This window comes from Arachis stenosperma, chromosome 9 (assembly GCF_014773155.1).
Source record: "Arachis stenosperma cultivar V10309 chromosome 9, arast.V10309.gnm1.PFL2, whole genome shotgun sequence".
In the NCBI taxonomy this organism is placed as follows: Eukaryota; Viridiplantae; Streptophyta; class Magnoliopsida; order Fabales; family Fabaceae; genus Arachis; species Arachis stenosperma.
In genome coordinates, this window is record NC_080385.1 from 39,780,699 (window position 1) to 39,803,962 (window position 23,264).

Consider the following 23,264-nt stretch of genomic DNA (forward strand, 5'->3'; position numbering starts at 1 on the left):
TAATTTCTTCTCATATCTTTTTCAACTCATCATATCTTTTGAATTTCGAATTTGCCTCTCCTACTATTCCTCTCCTTTCCTTTCTTTTGCTTGAGGACAAGCAAACCTCTAAGTTTGGTGTGATTCGCCATGATCACTGAGCTAAAACTCATCAAGATCATGGCACCTAAGGGAACAGGAAGAGCAAGGATGTGACTTAAAGGAACTGAAGCGTCAGAAATTATCTCTTGAAGGACCAAGCACCCCAGAGACTAGAGGAACATCCACTTCCCAAAATAAAGGTCGTTGAGTTCTAATCTTTGCCTTAACTCTGTGATAACTGTTCTTATTAGGAATTTACCTTAGAAGTTATATATTAGTAGTAGTAATTAGTATCTCTACTTTGATTTTAATTCCAATTAAGTTATAATTTATTTTTCTCATCATCATCAAACATGAATAAAATAGTAGATTTTTAGAATAAAGAGGCAATATTTTTTTCGAGTTCTTAATAAGAAAAATTCTAATTATTTATATGTGGTGGCAATACTTTTTGTCTTCTGAATGAATGCTTGAACAGTGCATATTTTTGATCTTGTTGTTTATGAATGTTAAAATTGTTGGCTCTTGAAAGAATGATGAAAAAGAGAAATGTTATTGATAATTTGAAAAATCAAAAAAATTGATTCTTGAAGTAAGAAAAAGCAGTGAAAAAGCAAAAACTTGTGCAAAAAAAATAGAAAGAAAAAGAAAAAGCAAGCAGAAAAAGCCAATAGCCCTTAAAACTAAAAGGCAGGGGTAAAAAGGATCCAAGGTTTTGAGCATCAATGGATAGGAGGGCCCAAGGAAATAAATCCAGGCCTAAGCGGCTAAATCAAGCTGTCCCTAACCATGTGCTTGTGGCATGCAGGTCCAAGTGAAAAGCTTGGGACTGAGTGGTTAAAGTCGTGATCCAAAGCAAAAAGAGTGTGCTTAAGAGCTCTGGACACCTCTAACTGGGGACTTTAGCAAAGCTGAGTCACAATCTGAAAAGGTTCACCCAATCATGTGTCTGTGGCATTTATGTATCCGGTGGTAATACTGGAAAACAAAATGCTTAGGGTCACGGCCAAGACTCATAAAAGTAGCTGTGTTCAAGAATCAACATGCTAAACTAGGAGAATCAATCACACTATCTGAATTCTAAGTTCCTATGGATGCCAACCATTCTGACTTTCAAAGGATAAAGTGAGATGCCAAAACTGTTCAGAGGCAAAAAGCTACTAGTCACACTCATCTAATTAGAATCTGGGCTTCACTTAAAACTCTGAGATATTATTGCTTCCTGACTTCTTTTTATCCTCTTTTATTTATCTAGTTGCTTGTGGACAAGCAACGGTTTAAGTTTGGTGTTGTGATGAGCGGATATTTTATACGCTTTTTGGGGGTAATTTCATGTAGATTTTAGTATGTTTTAATTAGTTTTTAATAGAATTTTATTAGTTTTTAGGCAAAAATCATATTTCTGGACTTTACTATGAGTTTGTGTATTTTTCTATGATTTCAGGTATTTTCTGGCTGAAATTGAGGGAGCTGAGCAAAAATCTGAGTTAGGCTGAAAAAGGACTACCTGTTGGATCCTGACCTCCCTGCACTCGGAATGGATTTTTTGGAGCTACAGGAGTCCCATTGATGCACTCTCAATTGGGTTGGAAAGTAGACATCCAGGGCTTTCCAGCAATATATAATAGTTCATACTTTTCACAAAGATAGACGACGTAAACTGGCGTTCAACACCAGTTCCATGTTGCAGTCTAGCGTCCAGCGCCAGAAACAGGTTACAAGTTGGAGTTCAATGCCCAAAACACGTTACAACCTGACGTTCAACTCCAAAAACAGCCCAAGCACGTGAGAGGCTTAAGTCTCAGCCCAGCACACACCAAGTGGGCCCCATAAGTAGATTTCTGCACCAATTATCTTAGTTTACTTATTTTCTGTAAACCTAGGTTACTAGTTTACTATTTAAACAACTTTTAGAGACTTATTTTGTACCTCATGACATTTTCATATCTGAATTATATACTCTTTGACGACATGAGTCTCTAAACTCCATTGTTGGGGGTGAGGAGCTCTGCAGCGTCTCGATGAATTAATGCAATCACTTATATTTTTTCATTCAAATATGCGTGTTCCTATCTAAGATGTTCATTCGCGCTTAATTATGGAGAAGGTGATGATCCGTGACACTCATCACCTTCCTCAACCCATGAACGTATGTCTGACAACCACCTCCGTTCTACAGTAGATTGAATGAGTATCTCTTAGATTCCTTAATCAGAATCTTCGTTGTATAAGCCGGATTGATGACGGCATTCATGAGAATCCGGAAAGTCTAAACCTTGTCTGTGGTATTCCGAGTAGGATTCCGTGATTGAATGACTGTGACGAGCTTCAAACTCCTGAAGGCTGGGCGTTAGTGACAGACGCAAAAGAATCATTGGATTCTATTCCAACCTGATTGAGAACCGACAGATGATTAGCCGTGCTGTGACAGAGCATTTGGACCTTTTTCACTGAGAGGATGGGATGTAGCCATTGACAACGGTGACACCCTACATAGAGCTTGCCATGGAAGGAACCTTGCATTATGCGATTGAGTTTAATATTACATTGCAGGAATTCAGAGGATAAAGCATCTCCAAAACCCCAACACATTCTCCATTACTGCACAACAAGTAATTAATTCACGCTCTTTTATTTTTCTAATAATTCAAACTGATAATTTTAATTGATATCCTGACTAAGAATAACAAAATAAACATAGCTTGCTTCAAACCAATAATCTCCGTGGGATCGACCCTTACTCACGTAAGGTATTACTTGGACGACCCAGTGCACTTGCTGGTTAGTGGTACGAGATCATAAGAAATCTTGATTTTGATATTGGGATTAGAATTTCGTGCACCAAGTTTTTGGCGCCGTTGCCGGGGATTATTCGAGTTTGAACAACTAAAGGTTTATTTTGTTGCTTAGATTAGGAATAATTTATTTTTGTTGTTATAGAGTCATTAAATTCTGAGTCCTTTATTCCCTTTTCAAAAATTTTTCAAAAATATTATTTTTCTTTATCATTTTCTAATTTTTTTCGTGAGTTTAGTGTCTTGTTCTAAGTTTGGTGTCAATTGCATGTTCTTGTTCTTCCTTGATCTTCAAATTGTTCTTGTCAATTTCTCTTGTTTGATCTTTGGTTTGTTTTGTTTTGTGTATTTTTCGTGTTTTTATGGTGCAATTTCAAATTATTAGTTTTCAAAAATAAATCTTTTTATATACAATATTAAAACACGTTACATTTGTAAATCAGTTGGCTAGAGCGTTGGCTTATGTTCTTGGCGATTGGGTATCTTCCCTTTTTAAAACCTTTTTCAAAAAAAAAATTTCTTTGATTAAATCTTATACCAAACTTTAAGTTTGGAGTTTTCTTGTTAATCTCTCTTTAATTTTCGAAAATTTCATTGTGGTTTTCTAAAAATTTTAAGTTTAGTGTTCTTTATTTTGTTCTTGGTGTTGTGAATCTTCAAAGTGTTCTTAAGTCTTCTTTGTGTTTTGATCTTAAAATTTTTAAGTTTGGTGTTCCTTGTTGTTTTCCCTCCAAAATTTTCGAAAACAAGGAGCATTAGATCTAAAAAATTTAAGTCTTGTGTCTTTTATGTGTTTTTCTCTTTCATCATAAAATTCAAAATTCAAAAAAATATCTTTTCTAACAATTTTTAAGCCATATTTTCGAATTTTTTTGTTAAAAATTCAGATTTCAATTTCAAAATTTTTCAAATCTTATCCTTTTAAGATTAAAAAAATTATATTTTCCTTCTTAAAATCTTTTCAACTCATAAATATCTTTTTCAAATCTTCACAATATCTTTTTCAAAACAAATTTATCTTTTTCAAATACCTTTTATATCTTTTCAATCTTCAATTACATATGTTTCCTATCATATTTATCTTTTACAAATCATATCTTCTATCTTATCTTTTCTCAAAATTTTCGAAAATATCCTAACCAATTTCTCTCTCCTCATTTTTTTCGAAAATCTTCATAAAATATTTTCAAATTTTTATTTTTATTTTTATTTTCATTTTTATTTCTTTTTTTTATTTATTTTATTTTATTTTATTTTATTTTATTTTATTATTTCAAAAATATATATAAAAAATTTTTTTTAATAAAATAAATAATATCAACATCCATATCATCTCCCTTGCTCAATCATGGAACTAAGTGGAAATGAACAGAAATAGAAACGAAGCAAAGAATAAGAAATAACACTAGATGTATCTTGGTTCAGCTACTTAGTGCAATGTAGCCTACATCCAGTCTCCATCACAACTATGATAGAATTTTACTATCTCTTTTTCAAGATTACAAACACCAGTGCTTCCCTAGGATCTAGCCAATCCTATCTGGGACAAATCCAGATTCTAAACCCAATCTGAACTTGACTAGACCATAATATAGCTTTCAACAGCAAAATGCTAACCCAACTTGCAAGAAAATTTCCATAGGATCATGTCACAAAATAGAAAGATGTACAAAGAAAACCTGAGATATCTTATGGCTTTTTCTCATTGTTTAACTCACTACCTTTTACCTCGCATTGGCTTTTTCTAACAAACCTCACCATGTTTGCCTTTTACAATGAGACTCAGACAGATTAAACTGAGAAAAAGAAATACAGAATAACCTACATGAAGGAGAAGAACTCTAACAGCTTGGGTAGCTATGAGAGTGAACTCTGTACTTTTCAATTACTCTCCTTACCTTCAACTCTTGGCCGTTCACCCTTAATATAGAAGAGTGAAGCTTCCAAGGTTGAAACAAGTTCAACCCTCACACTGTCTTCTTCTCCAACATTAGAGACTAGCAGCGGCTTCAATAGAGAGAAGAGAGAAGACCGAATATGTTGCGTGCAACTTACCTATTCTCTCTCATCCTTTTTCTTCAAGCTTCTTCAATCATGATCGTTCAGCTTGACTTTGACTCCAAATTTTGTTTTTAACCGTTGATGAGCTTCTAAACCAAGATGGCTTCACGTTCTCCATTGTTGCTTCTTCCATGCTTGAGACTTTGTGACTTTCTTCTTGGTTCCTCAGTGTAGCACAAATGAGGAAAGAAACTTTTGATGTGCTTTGACCAAGAGATACTAGCTTCTTAGTTGTATCCCTATTTCTTTGCTTTGATTTGGTAATTTTTTTTCTTTTCAAAGCTTCACAGCCTCTGCGCTTTCCCTTTTCTTTCTTTCTTTCTTTCTTGGAAGAGTGAGTGACATGACCGAAGCAAGAGAGAGAAGAGAGAAGAGAGAAGTAATAGCTTTCGGTGGAAGCTTCAAGGAAATTAAATTGTATTGAATTTGAAGTTCCAGTTACTGTACGAAGCTTGTAGTCTCTTGGTTTTCTTTCTTTAATTCATCATACTTAGTTCTTGGGCTACTTTATTGATTGGGCTTAGTTCCTTTTATTTTGGCCCTTTTTGTTTTTCTTTCTTCAGCCACTAGTTTTGAATCAATTTGGTATGGGGCTGAACTTGTTTTCCTACACACTAAGTCAAATACATCAAACAATTGGTGATATTTTTAATAATACTTCTAATAATATTTGTACATCATATTAATTTAATATTAGTTTTTCAAACTCAACAATCTCTCCCTTGATGACAAGCATTATTAAAATGAATTGAAAGAATTAGGAGAGAATACTTCCCTTTGATGATCCACGGATTTCTCCCCCTTTTTTATCAATATTCTCCCCCTTAATGTCTACCCTGATTAACCTGTTTAGAAAATAAGAATAATTCCTATATACAAGCACTAATGTGTTCCTATGATCAGACAATACTTGTCTCAAATTGAAATTTTTCAAGAAATGTGAATCAGAATAGAACAGATTAGTAAACCAAAATAGGTCATGAAAAAAAATTACAAACCAATCAAATCAGCCCTATATATGTATTCAAATTTAAAACATTAATCAGGAGGCATTAAAGATAAATTTAGAGCAAAATATTTTATCAAAGCAATCAGGATTGAGGTAGTGCTCAAAACCAATTCAGAGCTAAAACAAAGCACTAAAATATGAGAACATGAAACATGAAAACAGTTTCAATTTATTTGTATGCTTTTCTCCCCCTTTTGACATTAAAGAGGGACACCTACAAGCATAAAGTAGCAAGTAATGCAGCCAAAATAGCAAGTCATGCATGCCAAAGAAATTGTACCAAAGTTAGAGTTATTACAGTCATCCAACAGAAAATAAAGTTCAAGACAAATGAAAATAGTTTGAGAGTTCCAAATCCAGAGTTATCAAAATAAAGATCTGTCAGAGGCAGCAAGGAGAAAACTAGGCATCAGATTCCTCTTCTTCAGATTCTTAGGATTCATCCTCCTTTTCGGATGGTTTCATATCCTCATCAAATGAGTCCAAGTGCTTTAGAAGCACATCCACCCAGTCATGAGATTTCATATAGGATTTTTCATTTTGCATTGTAAGCTTTCAAGCTTCTTTGCTTGATTTGACCATTTGCTTGGTCATGGAAGCAAATTCCAGAAGGACATCTTTAACCATTCTAGAGAATAAATACTTGTAGAAATCAGATGAACCAGCAACTGAAGGAGGGGGAATGCTTTCATCTTCACTTTCAAACATGGTCGAAACCTTAGTGCCTTTGACATTTTTACTTTTTGCTTGCTGTGGTACACCGCCACCTTTGATGGTAGACACTTCGTTCTCAACAAGCTCATTGGTCAAATCAATATTAAAGTATTCAAACAAGCAAGTTAAAAATATCCCATAGGGTAAAGAACTCTTTTATCACTTTTCACACAATCTCACATGTGGCGAATCATAAGATATACAAAAGAGATGGGGATGGAGTTCAAAATAGCATAGAGCAGAACGGTGTTATAAATAGTTACCCTTTGATATGATCCACTTTGTGGCATGATAATATGAGTGATGATGAAATGTAATAGAGCCCTAATAGGCCCTAAGGCCTTATCAGTGGGAGTTGTACCATCCAGAGAAGAAAAGTTTTCACAAATCTGAGCCAATACATCTTGGTGAGAGATCCCAACATGAGTATCCCATTTACCAATAGTTTCAGTATTTAGGAAAAACTGAGTGTTTTTAACAAAAGAGTGAAGTTCTCCTTCATGAAAAAGTAGGTTCGCATAAAACTCACGCACCGAATTCGGGTAAACAAGTTTTCTAATTTTGAAAATGGGAGTCCATTTCAGATTATGAAAATTTGTTTTAAAATCAATCCCTTTTTCAGATAAAGCATCAAGATCAACAACAAAAGAAGAACAGAGAGTACGGTTTGCAAGAATTTGTTTATGAAACTCATAATCAATACAGGCTGCAAATCGGTGAGGATCATAGTGAGAGTGAGTTTTACCATACTTTTGCTTGAAATATAGAGAGTCAAGATTAGGCGGCTCCTTAGTGTTTTGAAGAACAGTACTTTTCGGACCTCTAGAAGGACAGTTGCTTGGAGTAGAATGACCGGCGGGGTGAGGAGTGGAACAGCGAGAAGGTGATGATAGTTGGTCTTTCTCTTCATGCATGGGTCCCTTCCGTTTTCCTCCTTTATCACGAGAGGATTCAGCCTCCTTTTGTGTAGCAGATGCTTTTGGATGAATAATTTTTCTTTCCGTGGATTTGGATGAGTGGGATGAATAGGAAGAAGATGAATGCGAGTGAATGTGTATGTGTGTGTGCAACTAGGGTTGTTTGGAGTGAGGAGTGTCTTTGGGAGGTACTAAAGTGCCTGTGCTTCTTCTGGTTGCAATCTTCTTTCTCATATTATTGAAGAAAAAGATAAAAACGGTGGAAGAAGATAGAGAGTGACGAGGATGGGAAGTAGAAAAGAGAGGTTATGATTTGATAACCATCACTAATGCTGAGTGGAAATCTTCTCTTTTAAAGCAAATGCATTTAACGAAATGGTTTTCAAGAATTCAAAATAAAAAAATACACATGAAATATGAAAAGACAAGTCATGAGGAATGATAAAAGATTAAGACTGACATGACTTGAAATGGAATGAAGTGACACAATAGGATTAAATTAAAATGAAATAAAAGAAATTAAAAATTTTATGATTAAAAAAATGAGCCCAAAGGTGGGTACAGCTCGCTGGGCTATAAGGCACATATTTCCAGAAATTTTCTGGGCTTTGTACAAGCCTCCTTTTGAAAAGTTCATCACTTGTCCAGTTTTGTCTCCCTGCTTCCGATTAGACAAAACAACACAGAGACCAAAAAATTATTTAAACAACAGAATTAATACCAATCATTCCCAGTTTAGTTCTTAGCTTGCAAAATCTTTCTTCACACAGTGGCTTAGTGAAAATGTCAATCAATCGCTCTTCAGATTTTATAAATTGAATATCAATAGTTTCCTTTTGTACATGTTCTCTAATAAAATGATATCTCACTTCAATGTATTTGGTTCTTGAGTGCAACATAGGATTTTTTGAAATGTTTATTTCAGTCATATTGTCAAAAAGTAAGAGAATACTATTAATTTTCAGTTTATAATCCTCAATTTGTGTTTTAAGCCAAATTAGTTGTGAGCAACAAGTAGATGCGAAGATGTATTCAGCTTCGGCTGTGGATAGGGGTAAAAATTACCGAACCGGACTGAAAATTACCGCAGAACCGAACCGAATTTTACAACAACCGATCAGAAAACCGAAAAAAACCGGTTTTTTTTGGTTTTTTCGAAGTAAACTGATCGGTTCGGTTCGGTTTTTGGTTGAATCGGAAGAAACCGAACCGAACCGGACCGAACCGAAAAATGAGGGTTCAATGGTGTGTTTTTACTAAGTTGCCCTTTAACCTAGGTATAAAAGGGCAACTTCACACACAACCCTATCCTTCTTCCTCTCTTTTACGCGAAATTACAATCCGGAGCCCTAGCTTTCTTCCTCTGTTGCTGTTCTTCTCTTCCACGGTTCCACACTTCCACCTTCGATTCCACCATGCTTGAGAGAAGGAGACCCTGAAGGAGAACCCTAGCTTCTCTTCCTCTCTTCTTCTCTTCAGTCATCGCCGTCGCAGGGTCGCCGTCGCTGGGTCGCCGTCACTGCCTCGCTGGGTCGCCGTCGCCGAGGAACAATCCATTCACCGAGAAGCAGTCCTGTCACCGAGCAGCAGTCCAGTCGCCAAAAAAGACTCCAGTGGCCGTCGCAGTCCAACTCGAGCGCCGAGCAGCACTCCTGTCACCAAGCCATCTCCTGCAGAAAGCAACTCCACAATGTCTTCTTCGGAGGTTAGAAATTCTGAACAATTATTTTTAGAGATTCTGTTTAGTGATATTGTGCTTGATTTAACCTGAACAATTGTTTTTACAAATTCTGTTTGTGGTTATGATTTTTAGAAATTTTGTTTGTGCCTTTGTGGTTATGTTTTTTTAGAAATTCTGAATTTTGCTTCCTCTTTTTTGCTTCTTAGCTTTTAGCTGATAATGAATTTGTTGTTGCTTCTGCTATAAGTGAATCTTTGCAGTGCATTATTGAATTGTAGCTGCTATAAGTGTTGTTGTTGCTTCTAATTTAGCTATTTATTGTTGTTGCTGCTGCTGATAATTTTATTTATACCAATTCCTATGAATCTGAACTTGTTCTAAAGGTTAAACTATGTATGCTTGTTAAAGAAAATTGGATTATGCATTGATAATAGAGCCAAGAAGTAGTATATTTGGAACATTAGGCAAGAAAAGAAACAAAAAATCATTGGATTATTTTGCACTAGCTAGTGTCAGCATAAGTTTTTGTATTGTATGATTATCGTTGAAGCACGTTTTCTGGTGTAAAGCCAAAAAGTTGTACAAAATTTTGATTCATTCTATAGATGGTGTTATGGCAATTGAGTATGATCAAGTTTTGCTGTTAGATTGCTTAATTAGAACTAATACTACATACCAGAATATCTTTAACTTGCAGTGTGCAATTTGATATTTATTTCTTCTTGCCATGTTTGATGTCTAGTGTCTAGTCCAGTTTTTGGAAGCTTGGTTTCCTAACCAGCTACTCTTAATACCTGGTGATTTGTGTGTCTCTCTCTCTCTGCCACAGTTTTTGTTGTTGGAACAAAACAGAGTTTTGTTGTTTGTGTTGCTCAATATTAATCTTCAATATTACCTACCTGTCTAGTTATTTTGAAAACTGACGAATCATTTAGCTTGAAAAACATATTTTCTATTTTAAAAACAGAGAAATAAAAATATAATGCTATTGACCCTAAATTTTGAGGGTTATAATATTTTAAAAGAGAAAAAAAAAGAGTGATTTCCAATATGAGATAATTAATAGTGTAAGGGTGTTGCAGGGAAGTTCAGACCCAAAAAGGGTGCTGTTATTCTGAATTTATGGACCACCTTAACACTAGTACTATTTTTGATTGATTTGAGAAAAGGTTTTGGCTTGTATTGAAAGGTAAGTTATCCAATATTAGAAGCAGAAACAAAAAATGACTAGTCTTAGAACTTAGAAGTGATGAGTTGTCATACATGAAGGTGAAAGTTGCTGAAGGTTTTTTTGTTTTTATTTTTAACTGTGTGACAAGAAACACATCACTTGCTTGTGAAGCAAAGATCTCTCGGCCAATGCAAAGGTTTTAAAGTGTGACCATAGAATGTTTTGTGGTCATGGCTTCTGCTTTTGGGGACTTTCAAGAATGCACCTTCATTTGGTTTTTTTTACTTTTTATTTTATGTATATTATTTTAATCTCTTCATATTTATATATATGTATGTATATATTGAATCATTTCAACATCTGCATTCTTCACCCTCTCTCACACAAACATTATTATCACCGAGCATTATTTTTTGGGTGGTCTGTTAGAGCTGTTAATGAATTTAAATTCTGTTGATTATATGGCAGTTGGTGACTGTTAATGATGCTTGTTTTGTTGGACTGTTAGAGCTGTTAATGATGCTTATTTTGGTGGTCTGTTAGAGCTGTTAATGATGCTTGTTTTGGTGGTCTGTTAGAGCTGTTAATGAATTTAAATTCTGTTTATATATATATGCAGCCAACAAGCAATGAGGTGCCCAGTGAGCAGACGCCTGAAGTTGGGGGTGAAATTGTTGAGTCCGCGGTACGTTCTTCAACGGACAGCGGCGTGCTTACCAAACCCCCGCCCCATCCTAGATCAAAGAAGATGAAGGTTTATTCAACTAATGTGGGTGCAAATCCGGGAGCAACTCCAACAAATCCATCTCCAAGCACTGTGGAAACTGATGAAGAGGATAGCAAGGATGAAGCTAATGAAGGTAACAGAAAACCTTCTAGACCTAGATCTTGGACTTGGGAACACTTTACAAGGGATCCTAAGTCCAACCCATCACATCCTAGGGCTAAATGTAATTGGTGTGGTGCATCATATGCATGTGACTCTCATAGAAATGGTACAACTAATATGCGTTATCATTTGTTAAACCAATGTAAAAAATTTCCTAGGGAGTCGGGTGACCCTAGTCAAACAATCCTTACCTTCCAACAAAAAAAAGAGGGTGAAGGGGTATTTACTGCAGTTACTTTTGATGCTGAAATGTGTAGAAAAGCCCTTGCTAGGATGATAATTGTTGATGAGCTACCATTCAAGTTTGTTGAGGGGGAGGGATTTAGATTCTATATGAGTATTGTGCAACCTAGATTTCCACTTCCGGGAAGGATTACTGTTGCTAAGGACTGTTGGAATCTCTATATTAGTGAGAAGAATAGGTTGAAAACTGTGTTCAAGCAACCGAATCAATCTGTTTGTTTAACTACTGATTGTTGGACTTCTGTGCAAAATCTGAATTATATGTGTCTCACTGCTCATTACATTGATCATGATTGGAAATTGCAAAAGAGGATTATTAATTTTTGTCTTATTAAAAACCACAAGGGAGAAACAATTGGTAGAAAGATTGAGAGATGTCTTTTGGGGTGGGGGATATCTAGAGTGTTCACAATTACTATTGATAACGCTAGTTCTAATGATACTGCAATATCTTACCTAAGAACCAGAATGGAGGATTGGAATTTACATCCTATGAAAGGAGAGCATTTGCATGTTAGGTGTTGTGCACATATTCTTAATCTTGTTGTTAATGATGGATTGAAAGAGATGCATGAATCTATTAGCAAGATAAGAAATGCTATTAGATATGTGCGTGCTTCCCCTAGTCGTATGAATAGGTTCAAAAACTTCATTAAGGAAGCTAGGATACAAGACAAGTGTACTGTCCAACTCGATGTTCCCACTAGATGGAACTCTACATACACCATGCTTGAAAGTGGTTTGAAGTTTCAAAAGGCGTTCAAGAGGCTAGGGGAGAGAGATACAGAATATGCTCTAATGCAAGGTGGTATTCCGAGGAATATTGATTGGGACAATGCAAAACACTTTATGGAATTCTTGAAAATTTTTCATGATGTTACAAAGAGTGTGTCTGGTAGTTTGCTTGTGACTTCTTCTCAATATTTTCATGAGTTTTGTAAGATTTTGCGTGTGTTCAAAGCTTCTTGTGGTAGTCGAGATCCATTACTTGGGAGTATGGCTGAGAGGATGAAGCTTAAGTATGACAAGTACTGGGGTAACATTAAAAATATCAACATGATGATTTTTGTTGCTGTGATTCTTGATCCTAGATACAAGTTGAAGTTTGTCAACTTTAGCTTTGAAAAGCTATATGATAAGGATGATGCTGATTTTTTGGGTGCAAAAGTGAAAGAAACCTTCTCCAAGATGTTTGAATGCTATATGAATGCAAATAATGGGGGAAGATCTTTTACTTCAACAACAATGGATGGTGCATCAGATGTGGGAGTACCTGATGGCGACATGGCTGGTGATTTTTTTAAGGAGGTGCATTTTCATGAAATCATCAACAAGAATGAGGTGGATTTGTATTTGATGGATGGTTTAGAGAAGCCTGGTGATCAAAATACTTTTGACATATTGAATTGGTGGAAGGTAAATTCTAGCAAGTATCCTATCTTATCCCAAATAGCTAGAGATGTCTTAGCAATGCCGGTCTCAACTGTTGCTTCAGAATCAGCTTTTAGCACTGGTGGAAGAGTGCTTAACAACTATAGGAGTTCTTTAACTCCAAAGACAGTTGAGGCATTGATATGCACACAAAATTGGCTTCGTGCTTCTCCAATGACAATTGATTTTAATGAGCTTATTGAAGAGTTTGAGAAACTTGAATTAGGTATGCAAAAAAGAAATTTGTAGTTCCTTTCATGGTTTATGTTTATAATCTATAATCTATATTATATTTATAATCTATATTGATTTTCTTGTTTTATTTTTGTAGAAATTGCACCAACCGGAGAAGATGAGGATGAGTCTGGTGTGGATTCAGATTAAGCATGCTGGTTGATTGGCTGTTTGGTTTTTATTTGTTTTAAAGTGACTGTTGTGGTTTAAAGTGTGTTTATTTTTGTTGTTTTGCTGGACATTTTTAATTGCCTTTGTTTTATATTTAATTAAGTTGAATTTGTACTGGATTTGGATGTGATATACTCTTGTTATTCTGGTTTATTGAAGGTTTTAAATTTTATTTTATGATATTTTAAATTCTGTTTATTAGGTATAAAAAAACCGAAAAAATCGACCGAACCAAACCGCTGTTGGTTCGGTTCGGTTCGGTTCGGTTGTCCTGAGAGTAACCAACCAAATGGTTGATATCAGCATTCAACCGATCAGGTCGGTTCGGTTTGTTTTCGGTCCAAAACCGAACCAAACCGAACCGATTACACCCCTAGCTGTGGATGAAGCAACAGTGGCTTGCTTTTTGTTTGACCAAACATTTAGAGACTTTCCAAGAAAGCAACACATTCCCGAAATGCTTCTTCTATTCACACGATCACCCGCATAATCTGCATCACAATAACCTACTGCACGAAATTCATCAGTTCTAGGATACCATAGGCCAAGATTAGATTTGCCTTTTATATATCTAATAATTCTTTTAACGATTGAAAGATGTGATTTCTTGGGGTGAGATTGAAATCTAGAACATACACCCACACTTTGAACTATGTCTAGCCTAGAGTATGTAAGATACATGAGAGATCCTATCATTCCTCTATACGTTATTTCATCAACATCTTTACCATTCTCATCCTTGTTAAGTTTAGTATTTGGATACATGGGAGTACCCATTAGTTTGGAGTTTTCTAAACCAAATTTCTTTATTATTTCCTTGGCATATTTTCCTTGGTGAATAAAATGCCACTATGTGTTTGATTGATCTGAAGTCCAAGAAAGAATGTTAATTCTCCCATCAAACTCATTTCAAACTCGCTAGTCATTAGGTTTCCAAACTCTTCACACAATGATTCATTAGCCGATCCAAACACAATATCATCCACATAAACTTGAACAAGTAAGAAATCATTATTAGATTCTTTGATAAATAAAGCAGTATCCGTAGTTCTCCTTAGAAAATATTTTGCAATAAGAAGGCATTAAGCCTTTCATACCAAGCTCTTGGAGCTTGCCTTAGACCATAAAGAGCCTTGGTTAACTTAAAAATATGATTTGAAAAATCTTTGTTTTCAAAACTGGAGGGATTGGCTACAAATAATTCTCTATCAATAAATCTATTTAAAAAGGCATAATTGACATTCATTTGAAATATTTTAAAACCTTTGTGGGCAGCATAAGCAAGTAGCAATCGAATGGCTTCCATTCTAGCTACCAGGACAAAAGATTCATCAAAATCAATGCCTTCTTCTTGATCATAACCTTGGGCCACTAATCTAGCCTTGTTACGAACAACATTACCATCCTCACCCAATTTATTTATGAAAATCCACTTGGTACCCGTTACCTTCTTACCATTCAAAAAAGGAACAAAAGTTCAAACCTCATTCTTTTCGAATTAGCTTAACTCTTCTTCCATGGCCTTCACCTAAGAGGGATCTTCAAGGGCTTATTTCACATTTTGAGGCTCTAATTAAGACACGAAAGCAACGTTGTTTGAGTGGGCATTTTTCTTACTTATGGATCTAGTGGTGACTCCATGAAATGTATCTCCAATGTTGAACTCTTCAGGGATTTTCTTCAAGAACTTCCACTCCCTAGGCTTTTGGGATGAGGGTCCAACTTGGCCTTGGCTTGGTTCAGCATTATTCATCGATCTGATTTCTCTAGCATCATCAGGAGATAAAAAAGAAATGTCTTCTTCGTTCTAAGGAGCAGGTACATAATTGACATTCTCCATAAAGGGATCTAAGTTGACATTTTCTTGATTCACTTGAGAGCTTTCCTCAACTTCATTTCCCGCATCATCATCTAAAACAGCACTTGGAATGAAGTTAGTATTGCAAAAAGATACATGTATGGATTCCTCAATAGTTCTATTTTTTAGGTAAATTCTATAAGCTTTACTTGTAGTTGGGTATTCTACAAACATACTTTCATAAGACTTTGGATCAAATTTTTCAAGATTTTCTTTGTTATTTAAAACAAAACATTTGCATCCAAAAATGTGAAAATATTTGAAATTTTGGGGGTTTCCTTTCCATAGGTCATAAGGAGTTTTCTTTAAATACTTTCTAATGATGGTTCTATTTAAAATAAAGCAAGCTGTGTTCACAGCCTCTACCCATAAGAATTTAGGAACCACATTTTCACAAAGCATTTCTTGGAGACTTCAATTTCTCCTTTCAACAACCCAATTTTGTTGGGGTGTTCTAGGACATGAAAAGTTATGATAAATTCCAAACTCATCAAAAAAAATTTAAAAATCTTGATTTTCAAATTCTTTACCATGATCACTTCTTATATGGGCAATTTTTAAATCTTTTTCATTTGGAATTCTTTTACAAAGAGAAGAAAAAGCATTGAAAGCATCTTTTTTTTTTAGCTACGAAGAGAATCCATCCAAATCTAGAGTAGTCATCAACTACTACCAAGCCATAATGTTTACCTCCCAAACTTTGAGTTTTAGTGGGACCAAAAAGATCAATGTGTAAGATTTCTAATGGCTTTTTGGTAGAGATTCCATCTTTGGGCTTAAGAGAAGATTTTATTTGTTTGCCCAATTGACAAGCATCACAAGTAAAGTTCTTGTCAAATTTTATTTTGGAAATTCCTCTAACCAAATTTTTCTTAACAAGTTTGAAATTTTGGCACATGCTAGCATGTCCCAATTTCTTATGAAGCTATTTTTCAGATTCCATGGAGATAAAAATAAGTTACTTTTTTATCTTTTAAACCTTTAGAGTGATTCCATACATATTGTTGCATCTTTTTGCTTCAAACAAAATTTCACTAGATTTTTCACAAATGACGAAGCAGTCCAATCTTTTAAAATTAACCAAATATCCAAGATCACATAATTGACTAATGCTTAGCAAGTTATGTTTCAAACCTTCAATAAGAAAAATATCATTTATGAAGGATGAGAAATTTTTACCCACTTTATCTATGGCCACTATCTTTCCTTTTCCATTGTCACCAAAAGTTACAAACCCTCCATCATACTCATTTAGCTTTATGAAGAATGTAGACTTTCCAACCATATGCCTAGGGCATCTACTGTCCAAATACCACATGTTGTCCATTCTTTTGGATGTTGGGCAAACCTACAAAATTCTCAAGTGACCTTAGGTATCCAAATCTTTTTTGGATCCTTTAATGTCAAACCATCTCTTTTGTCCAAGACCATTGTAGTTGCCAATTATTTTGTATATTTTATCTCCAATCATTTTTTCACTTATGAAACATTGAATAGGAAAATGTCCATTCCGATTGCATAAACGACAAAATCTTTTAGGTTGCTGTTTTTTCAGATTTGTTGGGTTTTGAAATTTTATGTCATTCGAAGTGGAGGCCATATTTGAAAAAGGAGTTTTTTCAATAAACATTTCAGATTTCTTATGAAAACTCAAATCAGCTTTATTATAAAGAGGTTTTTAACTAGTTAAGAGTTGATTCAGATTTTTAGAATTTTGAGCAAAGTTAGCTAGGTCCACTTTTAGGTTTTTTACCTTTTTGTGAAACCTTTCATTTTCTTCAAAACAGTTTAAATATGCAATCACAGAATGCTTTTTCTCACAACCCTTAAATTCAGCCTTAAGCCGCTTGTTTTCTTCAACAATATCAATAGCGGTTTCGGCTTCCCTTAATTTGTCTTTGAGAAAAGCGTTTTCTACCTTCAGAATGTCATTTTGAGATTCAAGTTCATGATTTTCAGTGAGATGATCGATCATAAAATGAAGATCTTCAATAGTAGGTTTAATGAAACGTACCTCATCAGTTTGGGATTTTCTTTCTGATTCTTTCTCATCTTCAGAATCATTTTCCAGATCTTCCTAAGAGGCCATCATCCCTTTCTTCTTCTCCTTCTTGGTCTTGTCTTCCTTTTTTAACTTCAAACAGTCAAACTTGTAATGTCCAGGTTCTTTGTAGTTGTGGCAGATGATCTTGCTTAAGTCCCTTTTTGGTTTTCTTGAGTTTCCTTCTTTGCTTCGTTCCTTTTGCTTCATTATTTTCCTGAATTTCTTAGCAAACATAACAAACTCATCATTAGATAAATTATCACTGGATTCATCATCCAGGGACTTAGTGAATGATTTGAGAGCAATTCTTTTTTTCTTTGAATCATTTTTCAAATAAGTAGTCTCAAAAGCAAGAAAATTCCCTCTCAGATCATCATATGTCATTTGATCAATGCCACTGCTCTCGGCTATAACTATAGCTTTAGTTTCCGGCTCTTTAGAGAGACTTCTCAGAATTTTCCTCACTAGCACAGGTTCAGGGTATGTGATCCCCATAGCATCTAAGTCATTGATGATGACATTGAATCTTTCAAATACTTCATCAATCGTTTCTCCTTCCTTCATAGAGAACATTTCATACTCTTTGCTCAGCATGTCTATTTTGGTCCGCTTGACTAAGGTAGTGCCTTCATGAGTGACTTGAAGCTTGTCCCAGATTTCTTTTGCTATTTTGCATCTAGATACCCTTCAAAATTCCTGGAAGCTGATAGCATAGTTAAGCAAGTTGATAGCTTTGGCATTGAGCTCTATTTTCTTTTTATCTTCGTCGTTCCATTTAGCCTCAGTCTTAGGAGTGACCACTCCATCTGCTCCTATTTTGGTTGGTACTTGTGGACCATTCAGAATTATCTTCCAGATGTTATAATCTACTGATTAAACAAAGATCTTCATTCTCTCCTTCCAGTAGCTATAGTTCTTTCCATTGAAGAACGGAGGTCTGTTACTCAATTGCCCTTCGATCAGAGTATAGGCCACCATATTAGAACCACTGTTATTTATCATCAGGACCTTTCCTTCAAGCTGCAAAGCTTAATCTCTTTGAGACCAAGCTCTTATACCAATTGATGGTTACAGTGGCTAAGAGAAGGGGGGTTGAATCTTAGCTTCTTTTTCTGCTGAATAATGCTTTTTTCTTTTCAAAGAAACTTTAGGAGATATTTTCACTTTTGTCTCGTAATGAGTTGAGAGACATTTTCATTTTGTCTCCTAAGTAATAGAAATAAATATGAAGCAGAGAAGAAGAAATAACACCAGATGTATCCTGGTTCAGCTACTTAGTGCAATGTATCCTACATCCAGTCTCCATTATAACTATGATGAAATTTTACTATCTCTTTTTCAAGATTACAAACACCAATGCTTTCTTAGGATCTACCCAGTTCTATCCGGGACAAATCTAGATTCTAAACCCAATCTAAACTTGACTAGATCTCAATCTAGCTTTCAACAGTAAAGTGTTAACCCAACTTGTAAGAGAATTCCCACAAGATCATGACACAAAATAGAAAGATGCACAAAGTAAAGTTGAGACATCTTATGGATTTTTTCACTATTTAACTCACTTCCTTTTAACTCTCATTAGCTTTTTCTTACAAACCTCACCATATTTGCCTTTTACAATGAGACTCGGACAGATTAAACTGAGAAAAAAATACAGAATAACCTACATGAAGGAGAAGAACTCTAACAGCTTGGATAGCTATGAGAGTGAACTTTGTGCTTTTCATTTACTCTCCTTACCTTCAACTTTTGGATGTTCACCCTTAATATAGAAGAGTGAAGCTTCCAAGATTGAAATAAGTTCAACCCTCACACTGTCTTCTTCTCCAACATCAGAGAGTAGCAGCGGCTTCAACAGAGAGGAGAGAGAATACTGGATCTATTGTATGCAACTTACCTTTTCTCTCTCATCCTTTTTCTTCAAGCTTCTTCAATCTTGACCGTTCAGCTTGACTTTGGCTCCAAGTTTTGTTTTTGACCATTGATGAGCTTTTGAACCAAGATGAATTTCACGTTCTCTATTGTTGGTTCTTCCATGCTTGAGACTTTGTGGCTTTCTTCTTGGTTCCTCGGTGTAGCACAAATGAGAAAAATTTTTGATGTGCTTTGACCGAGAGAGACTAGCTACTTAGTTGTAGCCCTTTTTCTTTGCTTTGATTTGGCAATTTTCTTTTTTTTTTCTTTTCAAAGCTCCATAGCCTATGTGCTTTCCCTTTTCTTTCTTTTTTTTTCTTGGAAGAGTGAGTGATGTGACCAAAGCAAGAGAGAGAAGAGAGAAGAGAAAAGTAATGGCTTTCGGTGGAAGCTTCAAGGAAATTAAATTATATTGAATTTGAAGTTCCAGTTACCAAGAATGGGAGAACCGTATGAAGCTTGCGGTCTCTTGGTTTTCTTTCTTTAATTCATCATACTTGGTTCTTGGCCTACTTTACTGATTGGGCTTGGTTCCTTTTATTTTGGACCTTTTTGTTTTTCTTTCTTCAGCCACTAGTTTTGAATCAATTTCGTATGGGGCTGAATTTGTTTTTCTGCACACTAAGCCAAATACATCAAACAAACAATTGGTGATATTTTTAATAATACTTTTAGTAATGTTTGTTCATCATTAATTTAATATTAATTTTTCAAACTCATTGTGAAAGCTAACTCCAAGGCAGTTATGACTCTAATTAACCAAAGAGATAAATTGGCAAGTCATCTAGATAGTATAATAAGAATGATCTCTACGTTCAATAGTGAAAAATTGGAACCTTAAATTTGAGCATACTTACAAGGAAAGCAACAAGTGTGCCGATTGACTTGCTAAAAAATATTAGAGCATATCAAGGTTTTCATTTTGTTGATCAACCTACTAGAGATTTAAGACATATTTTATATAATGATCATAGAGGTCCTGAAATATTATAAATTTGTAATTTTTGGGCGTTAGCTCCCTTGGCATACCAATAGCAAAAAATAACAAAATGCATATAGAGAACATTTTAATCCCATAGGCACAACAATAATTGCCAATTTCTCAACTCTAATTGTTATGCAGAAATTGAAGAAGGAAAAGTATCCTTGGAATGAATTAAAGAGTTGATAAAAAAGAAATTTTAAGTAGACATTGCTGAGCTGATCATGCTAACGAACTCTAATCACTGACCAAAATGATAAAAAGAGATATAGATCTTGCATAAATATAATAGTGAGAGTCATACGGTGGCTTCAGTATAGAAAGTGGCATATAGTTTCTCTCATGAATCCAAGGAAATGCTACCTTCCTTTTTGCAAAACATAAGAATCCAAAACGTGGTAAGGAATACTAGAATGTTGCACAAGTCGAAAGTATTTTTTTGGATGTAGCCAGTGTCTACCAGTGAGAATGAAGTTCTCCACCACCGTATCCTAGTTATCTTAGCTTATTACTAAAACGCTATTGGAACTTGGCAAATGATTCCATAGTTGGTAGGTTTCTCTTTGGACAACCTTCTTACACTGTGAAGAGTATTACTGTTGATATAGTTGAAGAGTAGTTAAAGCTCTGTATAAGTTAATTAGTTCTTATGTTTCTTGATCTTGTTTCTTATAATACAAGTCCCTGATATATCTATAAATACTACCACTACTATTCCTAGAATAATACACAACTAATTCTCTCCAATACAAGTCTTATCGTCTCTGGAAAATTTAGATAAATGCTGAATAATTAATTAATTAATTAGTTATAAATAAGAAGGATTAGAAAATAAAAAATTTATAATTTGGAGACTACCGGTGAAAATTTAATTAAGAAAATTAAATTGAGCGCGAAAATATAATTATTTTAGGAAAAACATATATTGGCATTAAAATTGTTTGTACGAGGTTAAATCTATCATGTATTGTGAGTGAGAAAAATTAAAAATGTGAAAATGATAAGAAAAAATATTTAGAACGAAAGTTCAAGCACTTATCTTAAAAGTTTTAGCCCAAAGTTGGGTTAAAGGGCTAAGAACATGAGTTAGGCCACACTTGGACCCAAGCCCAAGTATATATAACCCACAAACTTAACAACTTTTAGCTCATTCTCTTCATTTTAAGAGAGAGCCACGGATTGAAAAAGAGAAAAGCAAAGGGAGATCAGAGCCAAAACCCTAACTTCATCAACTTCATTTGATCATAACTTTTACTCTGGAGTTCCGATTGACGAGTCATTTGTCGCGACGCATTACGCTCCTCACCCTCTTTAATTCTATCTGATTAATTTGTTGAGTAAATCGAAATTCTAGCTCTAGATTCTCATTCAAATCTGATTTCGTGTTTTGAGCTTGGGTATTGAGAATTTTTAGTAATTTTGATGTTATAGGAGTTCTCTAGCTTGTGTTCTTGGTGATTTTCATTACTAAATTCAGTGGGTTAAGGTAAAGAAGCCTAATCTCTTTATATCCCTAATTTTAAGAATCTTAGTATGAATGTTGAAATAATTATTGTCATTAGATTATATGGATTAGCTTGGATTGCTTGGTAGATGTTGGGTGCAATTTGGGTTGTTTGGATTGAGTTCATGCAGAGGGATTACTTCGTTTGATTGGTAGAGCTTTTGTTTGGAGGAGAATTAATCAAGTTTGTGTCCATTCCTTTTGGTGAGAAGAGTCAAGTATTGGCAAACCGCCATCATTAAGGTATGGGTCTTAATTTCGAATAGGTATTGTGTAACACTATGTGAAAACTTAGGTTAATTGTCCTAGGATAGTGTTGAATAATATATGTTTATGATGGATTGTGATTTAGTTTGATTATGTGAATTGGGTGTTTGATGAGTGTTATATAATGGTATGAATGAAATTGGATATGCATAATTGACTTGGTGTGGTATGGTTGTTATTAAATTGATTGGTATGTAAATTGGGCCGAAGGTCATGATAGGGTGAGGAATTCTCTATTTGGTAAGTTGAGGTAAGCATTGGTGTACCATATTGTAAATTGTTAAAAATAATGATAATGAGTTGGATGATTAGTTTTGGTTTAGTTGTGAATGTTAAAATTATGAGTGTTTTGTGTTGTTGTTGCAAATGGATGTACTAAATGAATTAGAATGGGGTTTGGTTAGGCTTGAGATAGTTGGAAATTAGTGAATGAGTGTTTGAAAGGTTTAAAAATGGTTTGGAGTGGTTTGGAGTTGAATTTTATTGAGGTTTGGTGAAACTGAACAAAACTGAGAATTTGGTAAAAAAAAATGAGTTTTTGACCAATGTCGACGGGCCATAACCTGGCGCTCGGAGTTTGGAATCGACAGAAATTTATCTTAGATTAAAGCTAGTGAAAAGATCTTTAAAATGGATTAAGAATGGAATAAATCTAAATTTTATAGAGATAGTTAAGAACGAATGAAAATCAGTATAAAAATATAAATTATGAGAATATGCTGAAAACCAGAATTTCTGGTCTGCGTGCCCACATACAGTATGGTGCGTGCACACAGCACAGAAAGGGTATGAATACTCGTGCGTACATATGAGTGTGTGCATATGCACAACCAGAAAATTTTACAAGTCATGCATACGCACGAGGGATGCATATGCACAAGTCTTATTTTCTTGAAGAAACCCTATTTTTAACTGTTTAGCCTTCCCAGCACGCTTGTAAATCCCTGTAACCCCTAAATAGAGTTTGATAACTCATTTTAAGCTCTGGAAAGAGTGTGGCTAAGAAAAATAATTTAAACTAAAGTAATCCCAGATAAACTCATAGTTGACCGGGGAAAATATTGCGGAGATGGTGGTTTTATGCCATCCGTGGTGAGGATGGAGGTTCCATCTCGTTCACATGATTAAGAAATTGGGAAACTGATACATGAATAGGGGTTTATGGATTCGAAATGATGAAATGGATAACTAATTAGAGTTAATGAGTTAAATCACTCATGAAATTACTAAAGAACACTGATAATGATTGATTATGGCTTGAATGACTGGATTGGCAAGGTCTGGGTGTTATCCCACTT

General features: G+C 34.9%; 2 protein-coding genes across 2 annotated transcripts; one reads left to right on the top strand and one right to left on the bottom strand.

The window, feature by feature from the left end:
* Positions 1-7,700: 7,700 nt before the first annotated feature.
* LOC130949427 (zinc finger BED domain-containing protein RICESLEEPER 2-like) lies at positions 7,701-13,376 on the top strand. Its single transcript, XM_057878151.1, has 6 exons — positions 7,701-7,765; positions 9,057-9,282; positions 9,570-9,641; positions 10,898-10,963; positions 11,049-13,218; positions 13,324-13,376. Exons 1-6 carry the CDS (start codon positions 7,701-7,703, stop codon positions 13,374-13,376), a joined length of 2,652 nt encoding a protein of 883 aa, XP_057734134.1.
* Positions 13,377-13,703: 327 nt separating this feature from the next.
* On the bottom strand, positions 13,704-14,174 carry LOC130949428 (secreted RxLR effector protein 161-like). The gene has a single exon (XM_057878152.1). The coding sequence runs from the start codon at positions 14,172-14,174 to the stop codon at positions 13,704-13,706; it is 471 nt and encodes a 156-aa protein (XP_057734135.1).
* Positions 14,175-23,264: the final 9,090 nt, after the last annotated feature.

Excerpts from the sequence above, each read along its gene's own strand:
- LOC130949427 (XM_057878151.1), top strand. The coding sequence starts at position 7,701 with ATGCGAGTGAATGTGTATGTGTGTGTGCAACTAGGGTTGTTTGGAGTG. Across the intron at positions 7,766-9,056 it reads GTGAGGAGTGTCTTTGGGAG|TCATCGCCGTCGCAGGGTCG; the intron begins GTACTAAAGTGC and ends TCTTCTCTTCAG. Across the intron at positions 9,283-9,569 it reads CCACAATGTCTTCTTCGGAG|CTATTTATTGTTGTTGCTGC; the intron begins GTTAGAAATTCT and ends CTTCTAATTTAG.
- LOC130949428 (XM_057878152.1), bottom strand. The coding sequence starts at position 14,174 with ATGGGTACTCCCATGTATCCAAATACTAAACTTAACAAGGATGAGAAT.